The sequence below is a fragment of the Rhinopithecus roxellana genome, chromosome 8 (assembly GCF_007565055.1).
Source record: "Rhinopithecus roxellana isolate Shanxi Qingling chromosome 8, ASM756505v1, whole genome shotgun sequence".
Classification (NCBI taxonomy): Eukaryota; Metazoa; Chordata; class Mammalia; order Primates; family Cercopithecidae; genus Rhinopithecus; species Rhinopithecus roxellana.
Genome location: NC_044556.1, coordinates 36,173,347 through 36,190,754, shown reverse-complemented (window position 1 = coordinate 36,190,754; position 17,408 = coordinate 36,173,347). Strand labels below are relative to the sequence as shown.

The 17,408-nt window shown below is 37.8% G+C and overlaps 1 protein-coding gene across 1 annotated transcript in view; it reads left to right on the top strand.

Annotated features, from left to right (window-relative positions):
- RSBN1 (round spermatid basic protein 1) overlaps nt 1-17,408 on the top strand; it is a 51,312-nt gene that overhangs the window by 18,070 nt on the left and 15,834 nt on the right. The window contains exon 3 of the mRNA XM_010371984.2: nt 17,081-17,218. Coding sequence (XP_010370286.1) covers nt 17,081-17,218 — 138 coding nt within the window. The remainder of the gene's footprint in view (nt 1-17,080; nt 17,219-17,408) is intronic.

Genomic DNA, 17,408 nt, shown 5'->3' with positions numbered 1-17,408 from the left:
TTTACCATGGAGAAGAGATTAGTGCTTTTATTTGTCTAACACTGTGGTCATTGAAATTAAAGTATCTCCGTGTGAAACTGCATGCAAAAGGCTTTGTTTCTAATATTTTTAACAAATCCCTTTAGATTGTTGGGAATTTAACAAACACCTAGGATAGTTTGGACTTACGTGAAGTCTTTTGACATTTTGTGAAGTTCTGTTAAACCTAGAAATAAAGTCAAGTAAATTTTTTATTGCTTTAGAGACAGAGTTATTGAAAGTTATTTATAGTTTAAATGTGTAGCCGTAATAATTATTTGTGACTATATTTCAAGATAGTTTATTCAGCAAGCACTTGCTGAGAAGCTGCCATGTACTGGGCACTGTGTTCTTTTCTTTTTTTTTGAGACAGAGTCTCGCTCTGTCACCCAGGCTGCAGTGCAGTGGCGCGATCTCAGCTCACTACAAGCTCCGCCTCCCGGGTTCACGCCATTCTCCTGCCTCAGCCTCTCAAGTAGCTGGGACTACAGGCACCCGCCACCATGCCCGGCTAATTTTTATATATTTTTAGTAGAGACAGGGTTTCACCATGTTAGCCGGGATGGTATCGATCTCCTGACATCGTGATCCACCCGTCTCGGCCTCCCAAAGTGCTAGGATTATAGGCGTGAGCCACCGCGCCCGGCCTAGGGCACTGTGTTCTTAAAAGGACTAATTGATGAGCTCAGTAGTGGGGGAGATGAGTATACCAGCAATTATAATACAGAGTACTATTTGAGTAGAGGTATGCATAGGGAAAACCCTATAATAGAGGGAGCACTGTCTGTGGTGTTACCTAATGCAGACTTGAGGTAATTAGAAAAGGCATGTTAAGCCATGTGATGCTTGAGTAAAATCTTGAAAGCATGTTAATACTTAACTTGGTAAGAACATTTTAAGTGAATAACAGCCTATGCAAATACACAGAGGCATTTAAGAATGTGGCACTTAGAGGGAGCTACAAATAGGTTGACATGGCAAGAGTATGCACTAACTGTTAAGGGATGGAAGGAGTTGAGACCAGAGAGAGAGAGACATGATTAGGATTATGAATAGCCTTATATGACATGCTTTTAAAAAGTTAGTACTTTTTCCTAAAGATAATTGGGAGTCATTGGTGAATTTTAATAGGGAAATGCTTGCTATTCATTTGTTTGCAAGATTACATAATAGTGTGGAGGATGGAATTGGTGGTGTAGGATATGAGATTGGAAGCAAGAATACCAGTTAGTTACGATAGTAACCAGATCATAAATGCTCCATGTCCAAACTGGTACTGACATTAGAGAGAAAAGAAAGAAATCTGAGAAATAATTAGAAGGTTGAGATTTAACTAGTCTTGGTGAGAGAGAGGGATAGTCTTCAGATGTGGTTTGGACAAATGGGTGGATGGTGATGCTGGTCAAAGCCAGTACAGGGTTGAAAAAGCTAGTTTCTAGGGCCCAGAGGGTGTTGATGAGTTCAGTTTGAGGTATCTTGAGTTGAAGGTACCTGTGGGAATATACGGTTAGAAATAACCATTAGGAGGCTGGGCATAGTGTGTCACACCTGCAATCTCAGCAGTTTGGGAGGCTGAGGTGAACGGATTGCTTGAGATCAGGAGTTTTGAGACCAGCCTGGTCAAAGTGGTGAAACTCCATCTCTACTAAAAATTCAAAAATTAGCTGGACATGGTGGCAGACGCCTGTAATCCCAGCTGCTTAGGAGGCTGGCTTGAACCCGGGAGGCAGAGGTTGCAGTGAGCCAGGATCGCGCCACTCACTCCAGCCTGGGCGACAGAGCAAGTCTCAAAAAAGAAAAAAAGAAAGAAAAAGAAAGAACTCTTAGGAATTGAATGTATGGATTCAAGTTTGAGAGATTTGTCTAGGTTGGAGATGCAGAAGTTGAACCCATTAATGCAGGAGATGCAGAGATGCAGAAGATGGAACCAGCAATAGCACTGGAAAGGAGTTGAAACTAAGGGTGTAATCTTGTGATGCACCCACAAGTGTGATGAACATGGGAAGAGACCAAAAAGAAAGACAGGCAGAAGAAAGACTAGAAGTTTTCTACATTTTAGGAATGAAGTGTTTATTTCATCCATATGAAGGATCCAGAAAGTAAGGATGGGAAAGTGGTAGGTTTATCAATTAGGAATTGGATTGGGGACGTTATCAAGATTAGTGCTTTGCAAAAGGTAGCTAAATACTGTTGTAAATTACACCTTTTCTTTAGGACCTTGCTACTAAAAGTCTGCTCTATGTATGAATTTGGCATCACCAGGGAGCTTGCTAGGAATGTAGACTGGGCTCTTACCCAGATTTTCTGAATCGGAATCTGCATTTTTAAAAGGTGATTCGAATGCACATTAAAATTTGAGAAGCTTTAGAACTCAGCTCCTCTAAGCAGGAGAAAGTAAAATGTAGGATTTGTGCAAAAAGAATGAAAACTTCTGTTATTTTTATATTTTTAAATTATTGTGGTGGCTAAAGCTAGGATCCACATATAGGGTTTTCTTTTAACGTTCTAGAAAACTCAAATTGTTCTAACACCAGAGCAGAAAAATTTATATGTCCATTGAAACAGTAAGCTGATCCTTGTTTGACTACTTAACTCTCAGCAGTTGATACAGGATAAATTTATAAAGTTCAGTTTTCTTCCTTCCTTCCCTTCCGCTTCCCCTTCCCCTCCCCCTCCCTTCCCTTCTCTTCCCTTCCCTTCCCTTCCTTTCTTTCTCCTTTCTTTGATGGGGTCTCACTCTGTGGCCCAGGCTGAAGTGCAATCATGAAGTGTGATCATGGCTCACTGATGCCTTGAACTCCTAGGCTCTAGTAGTCTTTCTACTGTTTCTTACTCCACTGTGCCCTAGTACATAAACTTCAGGAAGTGATGGATCTCAACTTGTTCTTTGCTTTCAGGTGCTATTTCCAGTGCCTCAGCCTCCTGAGTAGAGTAGCTAGGACTACAGGTGTGTACTACTACAATTGACTAATTTTTAAATTTTTTTATAGATCCAGAGTCTCACTATGTTGTCTAGGCTAGTCTTAAACTCCCGGCCTCAACGGATTCTCCTGCTTTGGCCTTCTAGCATGTTCGGATTACAGGTGTGAGCTACTAGCCCTGCTTTTAGTCTGCATTTTCTAGTGATGCTGATGTTGCTAGTAAATGGACCACCAAGGCCATATAGGTCTCAAAATCTATACATAAATTACACAAATAATAACAAACACTAAAAATACAGTGAAGTTAAAAGGGAATTGTTTTCAATATCACCATCTGAGATCTTCTGGCAACTAAGTAATTAAGGGGTGTACATAGAAGTGTGTGTTATGTGTTTGCTAGGGGGGAGGGGAGATTGGCAAATCTGCATGTTTTAAGTATCTTTTTCAAAAATTTGCATATATAATTTTGAGGTTTCACTGAGAATCAAAGCTTTTTAACTTTAGGTAGTTTTATTTCTTATGTTACTTTTATTAGTCTATAAAATGATAATGTTCTGTAGCATTGGTGTGTACAATTTTAGTGTCTGTGGTTCCAGAGAAAAACAAAAAGTGTTATTCCCTCATTGTGTGTTGGGACAAGGCCTTATATGGGCTAGTTATATGCACTCTGATCTTTGATTAACATTTTATAATGGATTGGTAGTACTAATGAAGAGTAGAACTAGTAGAGTAGTATATAGCTTGGGGAATAACTGAGCAACCCTTAAGGAACTGTATACATTAATGTGTTATAGAAAAGGAGAAATAAACATTTTAAGTAGCAGGTTTTATAAAATAAAATGTCATAAATAAAAATGGTAGGCTTGATTCTTTTTTTCTCTCATTTTAAGTACTCACTTTGACCCAGTGACACTGTTTTTTCACTATATATTTTAAAGTAGGAATGCCTTTCTATTCACAAGTCACAAGGTTAGGAAGATTGCTGGCTAGCTTTTTCCTTTCTGTGTTTTAAAAAGTCAGCTTGAATAGGCTTCTTCCTGAAACGTGAGTTCTGTGGAATAATCCACACCCCCTCTCAAACCCCCGTACACAGGGTTTTCCACATAGTGCTTTTTTAGCTTGGTGTTCTCCTGAGTTATTAACAGATTTATAATTGTCCTTTGTAGGAGAACCTGTATGTATTGGGGACACAGTTGAGCTTACTTAATTCAGAAATTCTTACAGGATAGCTGTGAAGTTGAGTTTCTAATTTCAGCACTACATATGTATTGACAGCATATGTATATATTCAAAGATAATTGTTTAACATTTTATAGATATTATAAATATGTTAAATTTTTATGCAAAACTAACTACTATTTTTTTTTAATAGGCATATTTCTCTTTGATGCCACATCCTTCTCTCCTCCCCACTTTGCCTTCTGATTTTTACCAAAGGCTGCATTTTTCCTGTTGGCGTTATGTCTCCTGCTTCCATGGCAGCTTTAGTTTTTTCTGTTCTTTGGTCTCGTACGTACCTCCCTCGAGTCCTCCCAATACTGTTTCTTCCTCCACTGTACTCCAGTACATAAACCCTGGGAAGTGGTAGAATTCAACTTGTTCTTTGCTTTCAGGTGCTATTTCCAGGCCAGAGTTTCCCAAACTTGCCAGATCCTAAGAATAATTTGGGGTTGCTAGTTCAAATACACATTAGACTCTCGGGTTCCTCTTCTGGAAATTCTGGTTCATGAGGTCTGGAGTGAGGCATGAAATAAGTACCTTGACTGACTTGATTCCTATAATCAGGCAGGTTTAAGAAACACTGTTTTAAACCACATACCATCTACCATTACTCTAGTTCCTTTCATTTGACCTGTAGATAGCATCTTTTTAGAATTTCAGATCATCATAAACTAAGAGATAATCTTATCTGACTTCTGCAAAGTGCAAATTTAAAAGAATCATGTTTTGATTGGTCGTCACTGGGGACGTTGTCTCTTCATAACATTTTATAATGCTTCCCATTGGGTCGTCAACATTGCCTGGGAAGCCTACTTCGTTTCTTTGGTTAGCTTGCTTACCTATTCTTCATAAATACTATTTAAACTTTCTCTGTATACATCTTTTCCTCATTCTCTCCTGTTACAGTAGAGGAGATATTCTATCTCCTCCTCAAAGGCTAATTTGTCAGGCTAATTTGTCTACTTGTGTTATGAATACCATCCCTTAGCCTGCTAAGGTTTTTTAAAAACTGTTGTCAAATATATACAAAATTTACCATTTTAACCATTTTAAAGTGTACAATTCTGTGGCATTGGGTATATATGTTGTTGTACTATTACCACTACCATTTCCAGAACTTTTTCCTCATACCAAACAGAAACTCTGTACCCATTAGCTTAGGATCTTTGATGTCAGTTACCCGTTACTACCCCTCCAACCTTTCCTTTCTCCATTCCCACTCCCCACATAACTAAAAGTATAAAATAAGCAAATTTCTGCTTAGTGTCTTTCTCTCTCTTTTTTTTTTTTTAATAAACTTTCCCTTTCTCCCTAGAAGTAAATCTTTATTCTGAATTTGTGGCTTATCATGTCCTTTTATCTTTTAACATTTTACTAATACCAAATGAACATAAAAACAATATTTGTATCTTTGTGTTTTAAAACTATAGTGTATTGTGGGTATCATTCTGCAGGTTATTTTTGTTCAACATTGTTTTTGAAGATTATTATACATGTAACTCTACATTAATTTTAACCATTATATTTAATATTTTGTTGGGCGACTGTATCACCGTTTTTGAACACCTTACTTTTCCTCTGCTGTCAAACAAAAGCTATCAACACAGAAGACTTCTTTGTCCAAATGTGGGAGATTTCTCCCCCACAACAAGCAAGCAGTCAGTTCTGCAGCAGACACCAGCTGGATGTCATCCAATTCAATTCCAACACCACCCAGAGTCAGTTTTGGATCCCAAATAGAGGGCTCAGTCCCCAGAATTGACCCCTCCTTCCCACCAGTCACAAGTCCAGGCCTCTGGAACTTCTGACCAACTGGCTTCAAGTTGGGGGTTCCCATGATCCCCCCTTTGAGTTCAGTGGATTTGCTAGAGTAGCTCAGAGAACTCAGGGAAATACTTATATTTATCGGTTTAGTATGATGGATATGTTAAAGGGTGCAAATAAACAGCCATATGAAGAGATACATAGGGAGTGGTCTGGAAGGGTCCCGAGCACAGGAGCTTCTTTCCCCGTAGAGTTGGGGTGTGCCACCCTCCCAGCAAGTGTATGAGTTCCTGTTCATCTTCCTGTCTGCTTCCACATGTTCAGCTATCCAGATGCTCTCTGAACCTCTTGAGTTTTTATGAAGCCTTCAGTACGTGGGCTTGATTGATTAAGCCAGTGGCCATTGGTGGTCAGCTTGACCTTTAGCACCCCTCCCTGGAGATTGAGGGTAGGACTGAACGTCCCAACCCTCAATTTTCTTATCTTTCCTATTATATTTTTCATTGTCTTTTTTTCCTGCTTTCTAGGGGTAGATTTAACTAGCTTCTTAATGTTGATTAATGTCAGCTATAATTTGAGAGTTTGTTCTTGTTCTCTGTTCCTTTTTTAATAACTTCCTATTGTTTTATGGATACAATACCCTTTTTCATCTGTCTGATACTAATTATACTTGTTTTTAAATTTTCTTTTATATTGTAAGTTGTTCAAGTTCTTTTTTGTTTTTGTTCTAGTCTTCTGTTTATGTCATATGTTTTCATCAAACATGGTGATCTGTTCATATTGAAACATGAGTCGTTGTAAAACTGGTTAGAAACTGTGAACACATGGGTAGGATTTATCAATTGAAGACTGGATAGGCAATGTGGTCATATTGTGAGAAAAGCTCTAAATATTAGTGTTTAAAGATATTGTTTCTTGGGCTTTTAGTTTCTACAGCTAAAAATCTACCACATTTTTGTCAGGGGATAGAGTAGTTTATATACCTGTCTGCTAGAATTCTTGGAAGGAGGTAGGTGATTGCATTGTTAAATAACTGGGATTTTACTTAATTCCTTGCTTTCAGTATAATGGTTCTCTCCCATGGACTTGTGCCTTGTATCCTTGTGTCTGTAGTCATTTGGTTCACTTTCACCACAAATAAGGTGAGGAAAAAGGAGTATGGGATAGGGAGGTAGAATGTAAGCAGAAGGGTCTCACTGACTCAAGCAGATTTTAAACCCAACTTTTTTGTTTTTAATTGCATGCTTTGTTCCTTGCTTTCTATAAAACTTAGCCAGAGTTCTCATTTTGCAAATTTCCCTGTACATTTTTCACCTTCCCAAAACATTTTGATAGTTTGTATCTATAGTTTTTACTTCTGTTCTCTTTGAATATTTGGGATTTATAGCCTTGCTATTTTATTCTCACTTGAGTGGGATTTTGATAAGGAATAGAAAAAAAATCATACCTTCAGTCTACCATGTTTAAACAGCAGTCCTCTTCACCTTTTCATCTTTATCAGATTCTTTGTATCAGTGTTGAAACATGATCACACAAAAGAGGACTTAAATGGAAAGATATATTACTATGTTCCTGGGGAAGAAGAATCAATATCAGAATGACAATTTCTCCTAAATTATAAATTGAACACAATCCTAATAAAATAGAAATAGTTGTTTTTTGAGACAACCAAGCAGATACTGAAGTTTATATGCAAAAATAAGTAGGCAAGAACAGGCAGAAAAGAAAAGAAAAAGTGGAGGAGTGCCCTACCTGGTACCAATATATTCTAAAGATTTAATTATTAAATCAGTATAACTGGTTTATGAACTCTGTTCAGCAAGACAGAAAATTTGGAAATAGACTACAGACACTCACCACCATGCCCAGCTAATTTTTTGTATTTTTTTTTTTAGTAGAGATAGGGTTTCATCATGTTGTCCAGGCTGGTCTTGAACTCTTGGGCTCAAGTGATCTGCCTGCTTTGGCTCCCAAAGTGCTGGGATTACAGGTGTGTGCCATCCGGCCCCCAAACAATGGCTTGAAACAACACAAATTTAGTTTCTTACAGTTCTGAAGGCTCTGAGGGAAAAAAAATCAAGTTTTTGCCTTTTTTAGCTTCTTGTGTCTTGTATTTCCTAGCTTGTGGCCCCTTCCTCCATCTTCAAAGTATAATACCCCAGGCTATGCTTCTGTCATCACATCGCTTCCTCAAGTATCTGTCCACCTCAGTCCTACAAAGACACGTGTTATTACATTTAAGCCCATCTGGATAATCTAGGATACTCTCCCCATCTCAAGATCCTTAATTTATTCACATCTGCAGAGTCCCTTTTGCCGTAAGGTAACATTCACAGGTTCTAGGGATTAGGTTCTCGGGGTTAGGTTCTTTGGAAGCCATTTTTCAACCTATCACATACTTCCAGCTCATCATGTCCACAACAGTGAAACCTGGTCCTCCTCCAGAAGAGAGGGTAGTTTCTCTGTCAGGTTCCAAAGTACAGAAGCTGGTAGTCATCTTTGATACTTCTTTCTGTTATCTATCATATCCAATCTTTGTCCACATCTTGACAATTTTATCTCCTGTATAATTTTCAGATCTCTTTTTTTCTTTTAAAAATAAGTCCCTGTTTAAAATCAAGCTATTAGCTTAGCCTAACATTTCTTATTTGGCATATTATAGAATACTCCTAGCTGATCTCTTTACTTTTTGTGCCCCTCTGAGAAAACTAAACAAACAAAAAGCCAAAGGCAAATTGGGTAACTTTCCTTCTCTTCAGATCCTTTAGTGGCTTTCCAAAATCCTTAATGTGATCTTCCAGGCTTTCCATAATCCAGCCACAACTGTTTTTTTCAGTCTTATCTTTATTTTTCTCTTGCTTTCTGTGTTTATTACCATTAGCTTTTCTTTTAGATCTTGGAAAGGGTAATGCTTAAGAGATTTTGTTTCCCTCTGAACTTGTTCTTTAGATCTGAGCTCTGTGTTACTTCAAGGAACACTTTATTCCTGGGATCAGGATCCCATGTTCTTTTTCATAGTGTCATACACCTTACATTCTGAAGATCACAGTTTATAATTAAATGTCTATTTAGATTAGTGTCTGCCTCTCCCTACTAGACTGTAAGCTTCAAGTGGCCAGGAGTAGGTCTGGTTTGCTATACCTGTGTTGAGGACAGTGGCATAAAATATATGTTTATGTGCTATGTAATGACGTTTCGGTCAATGACAGACCACATATGTAAGCTGATTCCATAAGATTATAATGGAGCTGAAAAATTCCTATCACTTACTATGTTTACTATACCTTTTATCATTATTTTAGAGCATACTTCTACTTATTAAAAAAAAAGTTAACTGTAAAACAGCCTCAGACAGGTCTTTCAGGAGATATTACAGAAGGCTTTGTTATCATAGCAGATGATAGCTCCATGAGTGTTACTGCCCCTGAACACTTTTCAGCATGACAAGATGTGGAGATGAAAGACAGTGATATTGATCATTCAGACCCTGTTGTAGGCATAGGCCAATGTGTGCATTTGTATCTTTGTTTTTAACAAAAACGGTTTAAAAAAGTTTAAAAAAGTTTTTAAGTAGAAAATACCTTACAGAATAAGGATGTAAAGAAAATATTTTTGTATAGCTGTACAATGTGTTTTAAACTATGTGTTATTACAAGAGTCAAAGAATTTAAAAACTCATAAAATTTATAAAAATTACAGTAAGCTAAAGTTAATTTATTATTGAAGAAAGAAAATTTTTAAAAATTAGCCTAAGTATACACTGTTTATAAAGTCTACAGTAGTGTACAGCAGTGTCCTAGGCCTTCACATTCACTCACCACTCACTCACTGACCCAGAACAACTTCCCATTCTGCAAGCATGGGAAGTTAAATGTGTTTAGATACATAAAAACTTACCATTGTGTTTTAGTTGTCTACAGCAGGGGTCCTCAGCTGTACTGGTCCCCCAATACTGGTCTGTGGGCTGTTAAAAACCAGGCTGCAGCAAGCTATAATAGCATTGCTGCTTGAGCTCCACCTCCTGTCAGATAAGCTGCAGCATTCGATTCTCATAGGAGTGTGAACTCTGTTGTGAATTATGCATGCAAGGGATCTAGGTTGCACACTTCTTATGAGAATCTGACTAATGCCTGATGATCTGAGGTGGGTCAGTTTCATCCAAAACCATGCCCGCCAACCCCCCACCCTGTTCTGTGGAAAAATTATCTTCCACGACACCGGTCCCTCATGCCAAAAAGGTTGGGGACCACTGGCGTACGGTATTCAGTACAATAACATGCTGTAAGTTTTGTAGCCTAGGAGCAATAGGCTATGTCATATAGCCTAGGTGTGTAGCAGGCTATACCACTTAGATTTGTGTAAGTACAATCTGTGATGTTCTCAAGCACAAATTGCCTAATGACATTTCTCAGAATATATTTCTGTCATTAGGTGACACATGACTGTACAATAAACTTGTGGTAAATGAATGACACCTGCTTTCCTGTAACTCACGTTACAGGCCTCCAAGTATTTGAAGACTGTTGTGTCCCTCCTTTAATCTTTTCAAGTTAAATACTTTTGAAATACTTTTGATTTATTGAATTCTTCCTCCATTTTGTATGGTTTGCAAGTCCCTAATCACTTTAAATGTTATATTTTGGGTGTGCCCTAGTTATAGATATTTTTTAGCCCAGATCAGGAGATCACACCCCAGATGATATCTCTGTGCAAGGCAGAATATTGCCTCCCTCATTACAAAGTATACAAGATATAGGCTAAACAACCATAACAACGAGGACCAATGTGCAGTGGCTAGAACAAAAGTTTCTCTCTTGTTTAGCATTCCAGAGGTAAGCAACTCTGTTCCTTGTTGTCATCCAGGATCCTAGTTTCCTTCTGTCTTTAATTTTTGTCATTCCTACTGGTGTTGTCATGTGCATGGGTAAGACTAGCTCTTTACCACTCTGTGTTTCAGCCCTCAAAAGAGAAAAAGGAAGTGGAGGGCAAGCCACTTCCTTATAAAGGTATGCCCTGAAGATTGCATATGTAAGTTATGTGACTGTCTTATTGGCCCAAACTTAGGTACAGGCCACAGCTAGCTGTCAGGGAGCCTAGCTCATTGGCCATATGCCCAGAAAGTTTTCTTACTAAAAGGAAGGAATACTTTGCTTGTTTGGCATTAGTTTCCTGCAGTTGGTGAATGTTTTTTTGTTTTATTTATTTTTCTCTCTCTCTCTTTTTTTTTTTTCTTCTTGTCAGCCTTTTCGAAAGGTTGAAAATTGGTGCATGTTGAATTTGTGGTCATAATTGCTGTTCGTTGTTATGCTGTTTATTATTTAAATGTAACAAATATTTGCATTTATTAAATTTTTTAATGCAAGTGATAGACTGGTAATCAGCAGTTCTTCTCCCCTCCTCCCTCGCTTTTTTTCTTTTTGCCAGAGTTTGTGGTTGATTACTTCATTTCTAGCCCTAACATACAGAAATTCAACAAATATTTATTACTACATACCAGGCACTCTGTATTACAGATATATAATATTGAATAATACAGATTGTTCTCTTTCACAAAGTTTGTATTCAAACATATTGCTTGATTTCTTTTGTAAGTGGTTTAAATTAGGGGTTGGCAAACTTTTTCTATTAAGGACCAGATAGTATTTTCTGTCCTGTGGCCTAAAATTTATGTAAAGAATTCAAACAACCCAATAACAACAATGAAATAATCTGATTTAAAAATGGGCAAAAGACCTAAATAGACATTCTGAAATTTGAAGACATACAACAGGTATATGAAAAAATGTTCAACATCATTCATCATCAGGGAAATAGAAGTCAGAACTACAATGAGACATCACCTCACCCCAGTTATGGCTGTTAACAAAAAGACAAAAAATAAATGCTGGTGAGGATATGAAAAAAGGAGAACTTTTATACAGTTAATGTCAATCTAAATTAGTACAGCCATTATGGTCAACAGTGTGGAGGTTCCTTAAAATATGAAAAATAGAGGCCGGGTGTGGTGGCTCAAGCCTGTAATCCCAGCACTTTGGGAGGCCGAGACGGGCGGATCACGAGGTCAGGAGATCGAGACCATCCTGGCGAACACGGTGAAACCCCGTCTCTACTAAAAAAAAAAAAAAAAAAACAAAAAAAAAAACAAAAAACTAGCGGGGCGAGGTGACGGGCGCCTGTAGTCCCAGCTACTCGGGAGGCTGAGGCAGGAGAATGTCATAAACCCGGGAGGCGAAGCTTGCAGTGAGCCGAGATCGCGTCACTGCACTCCAGCCTGGGCGACAGAGCGAGACTCCGTCTCAAAAAAAAAAAAAAAAAATTAAAAATAGAACGACCACATGACCAAGCAATTCCACTTCTTGGTATATGTCCAACTCAAGGAAATTTACTCAGTATGTTGAAGATCTGCATTTCCATGTTTATTGCAGCACTATTCATAACAGCCAGTTTGTTTTTCCTAAAAAAATAGTTGTCCTTGACCATTTTTTGAAATGTTATTCTTACATCATTTTAATTGCATTACTTCTTACTTCATCCTTTCACAATTCCTTTAGCTAACTCTTCCTCCTAATACCTGTTTTAAGTGCAGTTCTTGGTTCTCTGTCTCTCTCTATTCTCTCTCTCAAGTCTTAGTCACTTAAAAAAGTATATGTTATAGACAATTTGCAAATCTATGCATCTGTTCCTTACCTTTTTTGATCTAGTTATAACTCCAAATCTCACTTATCTAAAATCTGTAAATATTATGTACTTCAGTTCTTTGAGCTTGAAACCTTATTTTGAGTCATTTTATACCATCAAGGAAATAATAGGAGTTGTAGAGGTGGACAATAACATGTGAAAACTTGTAGAGGCAGCAGAAATTATTTAGAATTTGGGAAATGTATATTTAGAATGTGGCAAACGTGGAGAATGTGGCAAATGTTGGTCTGTTACTCCCTTGGAATAATAGATCAGGAGGGGCTTTGTCTTCCTTGAAAAGGATTTTCTAGTTTGATTCTATAGGTAGTATGGAGCTACTAAAGGATTTAAAATGGGAAGGTTTAATGATAAGATGTTTTCCCCTAGATTATTTGTAGCAGTATGTAGGATGGCTTTTGGGGATGGGAATCCTGAAGCAAGGATACTGGTTAAGAGGTTTTACAATTAGGTGAGAAATGATAATTTCCTGAATTAAGGCAGTGGTACTGCAGATTTAGTTAGAAGGATAGATTTTGATTAAGTGATGAGGAAGAGGGATTTATCAATTCCTGATTTAGGACCTGAGAAAATGAATATTATTAACTGGCGAAGTACATACAGAAGGAGAAAATGAAGGTTTGGGAGGGGAAGGGAACCTTACAAAAAAACGAGCTCTGTTCTGTAGGTATTAAATTCGAGGGTGTCTGTGGGCTGCCCAGGAGGCATTTGTATGTAAAGATCTGAATCTGAGGCAAAGTTTCAAGTTAGAGATGTAGATATGGAATGTAGTAGGGTACAGGTGGTAGTTACATCTGTAGTATAATTGAAACCACCCGCAGATAATATGTTGAATGAAAATTGGGCCAACTCTGCAACAACCACGTTTTGGAGAGGAGGAAGCCTGGAAAGGGAAATCAAGAAAGCAGGTGATTGAAAAGCATTTCTTGAATTTGGCTGTGAAGAGGTCATCATTGATTTGTTTCAGGGAAGTGGTGTGGGCAGAAGCCTGATTGCAATGGTATGAGATGTGAATAAGAGGTGAGGTGAGGTGAGGCAGTAGAGACAGGTAATGCAGACTAATATTACAGAAGTAGGATTTTTATGTGAAAAAGGTATATCATGTTGCTTTTGATGGCAAGTTGCAGGATAGTCAATTTTAAAATGGGCTTAAATGATGAAAGAGATTTATTGGCTTATGGAATGGAAAAGTCCAGAGGTGTGATTGATAGTTTGAATGTTTCACGCTTGGGGTTTGCAGGCAGGACTGGTGGAAGGACTGCGATAGAGGATGAGAGTGTGTTTATGAGAGAGGGATGAACCTTGAGGTTTAGCCTAGATATGGAAGCAGCTGGAAGAAGGAGGGGACTGATGCAGAGAAAAAAACGTAGGTCACAGAAAGCCAGAAGTCTAAGTAAAGGAATGAAAACAGGAAGGTTGTGGTTTACTAATAAGGGCTTTCTCCAGCTAGGCTAACTTAGCTACAGTTATCCAAATAGGCTTTATACATTGCAGCTTTCAAAATCCAGGCCTAGTATTTTGTAGCGTAGTTGTTTACTTGATGGCTCTTCTGCCAGGAAATAAAAATTGAACATTGTTAATTCTTTGTCATTCGTGGATATAACATTGGTACTCACACAAAGGTGTGAACCTGAAGATTCTCATAAGATGAGAAGTTTTTCTTTGTGTATATATGAAAACAAACAAGTTGGTCTTGGCAAAATTATGAGGTTGCTATATTTTGTGGTCATACCCTGTCTTTGTCTTCTGTTGTTCCCGCCCTCCTCCTTTTTAGGTTTACTTTTTTTCTCTTTACAAATAAGAAAAGATGCTTCATATTTATTCATGTCACATGTTAATTATTCTAGGTGTTTACCTTTTTAAGTTGTCTTCAAGTTCAGTGCTGTTGAGTTTAGTGGTATTTGAATTAGGTAAACTTGTGTGGTGTGATATAAGAATATTAATTCAGTCTCACTTTGTGTGTAAAATTTAAAGTAATATGAATTCCGTCAAGTTAATAATGCATTGAGTTGCATAACCTCAAAGCCAGCAGGCCAAGTGAATTGAAAACTGCCACTTGGCAGTGTACTTCTTTAGGATTGGTCTTGAGTTTTGGCAGCTTTAAATTATGATAGGTCTTAAGAGTCACTTCTGGCTGGGAAAAAGATTTTAAAAAGATTATGATAGGTCTTTAGGACATTTGTCCCATAAAATGCCTGTATAGAGTGAAAGCCTTTCTTAGGAAAGGAATTTCTGAGACTGGGAATAGTTGGGAGAGGTGTTTGGGGGAGACTGATACTTCTTTCTTTTTTTTTTTGAGATGGAGTCTTGCTCTGTCGCCCAGGCTAGAGTGCAGTGGCGCGATCTTGGCTTGCTGCAACCTCCACCTCCCGTGTTCAAGCAGTTCTCTGCCTCAGCCTCCCGAGTAACTGGGACTACAGGCATGTACCACCACACCCAGCTAATTCTTGCATTTTTAGTAGAAACGGGGTTTCACCATCTTGGCCAGGCTGGTCTTGAACTCCTGACCTCGTGATCCATCCGCTTCGGCCTCCCAAAGTGCTAGGATTACAGGCATGAGCCACCATGCCTGGCCGAGACTGATATTTCTTATTACCCCTAAAAGCATATGATTCCTAGAAATGTTGCTGAAGGTTAAATCTACTTTAGTTGTTTTAGAGTGCTTAGAAAGGTTCGAAAAATGATTTAAAAAGACTTCCCTTTCTTCCCCTTCCTTATCTCTATATCCCATGGTGAGCCTTTGTTCCATAAATGGTGTTTTATGGCATGATGATCATACAAAACTTACGGAAAGTAATTCATATGAATATATATAAAGTAATTCTGGCCTGGGTGGCTGCTGCTTAAGAATCATCTGAAGTGATCTTGAGGGGAGGATTTGTAAGGAATTAAGAAATCTTCACCCCTGCTATTTGAGAACAAGATCTACGGCCTTTTTTTCTGTGTATACATGTGTGGGTGATGTTAAATTGTCTATGGAAAAAAAATTGATTCTAAAAACGCTGCTGAAGAACAAATGGTGAAGAATTGTGGTAAGGTATCCTAGATGGTCGTTTATGTAGACTGTTTCCTATTAAGGCAAAATAGGTGGTATTTAAAACATTACGGTAGATTCTTTCAATTTTTTTTAATGTTCAATAAAGAGCCATTTTATATAAAGGCACAGCTGTATGTTAGGCTTTTAAATTTAATCTGCATTTTAACAGAGGTAGAAAATGCTAGGTAACTGATCTGAAGTGGAAATTCTGGTTAAATGCAGTATTTCTAGTCTAGTCCATTGCTATGTATTGGAGGTTACATAAGATAAGAACATACATGAAATGACTAGAGGAATAGTATCAGATTGTATGGAATTAATTGATAGATTCCATTCAAATGCTAGATAGGATGCTCTGGGCTACATATTTGTATAGGATATGCCCTCAATTCACTAGAGAGTTGATACAGTGAAAATGTATGTTGCCCATAGGTAACATTAGACTTCAGAGAAGGGAGAGATCATGGAGTATGACCAGAAAGACTTCTGGAAAAAAAAAGAGCTTTTGAACTGCTCTTTGAAAGATGGATACGATTTGGGTTGACAGAAAAGAGGACATTCCAGATTGGCCAAATTCAAGAGAAAAATCACTGGAGGTAGAAATAAGTGTGTTGTAAGTTGAGTAGAGAAAAAAGATTGGGGCCAGGCGTGGTGGCTCACACCTGTACTCTTAAAACTTTGGGAGGCCAAGGCAGGTGGATCAGTTGAAGTCAGCCTGGCCAACGTGGTGAAAGCCTGTTTCTACTAAAAAAATACAAAAATTAGCCAGGCGTGGTGGCGCACACCTGTAATTCCAGCTACTTGGGAGGCTGAGGGAGGAGAATCGCTTGAACCCGGGAGGTGGAGGTTGCAGTGAGTCAAGATCACGCCATTGCACTCCAGCCTGTGGGACAAAGAGTGAAACTCCGTCTCAAAAAAAAAAAAGAAAAAAAGATTGGTCTGTCTTGGTAACAGTGAGCCCAGTATCCTGATATCTGGGCTAAAGTGAAGACTTTAAAGCTAGGGAGTACAAAATGAACATGGAAGATTAATCTGACCATGGTCTTTTTTTCTCCCTGCCCTGATGATTTTACTTTTACATGTTTTTTTTCTTAAATAAAAAATCACACTCTAAAATACTTAAAATATTACAAAGTTAAAAAAATCATTTTTAGAGAAGTTTAAGTATTAAATAGATCTTAATGTCTTCAATATTTCTTTGAGATGTTCAAGCTAACTCACACATTGAAATTTGCTTGTGGCAAATGTATTAGTGTATTTGTCAGTGTGCTTGGGTGCCTCTCTGACTTTTTTCAAGGTATTGACCATTCAGTTCTTAGTTTGTAGAAGAAATGGCAACATTGGAAACAATAACCTATTTTAATTCTTTAATTATATTATAGTTGTGCCTCAGTCCATTTTTCCCCCTTTCATTTTATCTTAGGTCAACAGGACATACTGCTGTGGCACCTACCGAGCAGGTCCTATGCGGCAGATAAGTCTTGTTGGAGCAGTAGATGAAGAAGTTGGTGATTATTTCCCAGAGTTCCTTGATATGTTAGAAGAATCACCATTTCTGAAAGTGAGTGTTAATTAAGATTATTAAAGTTTTGATCTTTACTTAAGTGGGCCCTTTATATGTTGAAGAGTATTAAGCTAATATTGCCTATTGAAATTAAATTTATTCAGTGTTTTGCATAGAAATGTTTAGATGTAATAATATTGGCACAAAGTACTTAAATTCAATTATTCTTTTTAATATAAATTACTAT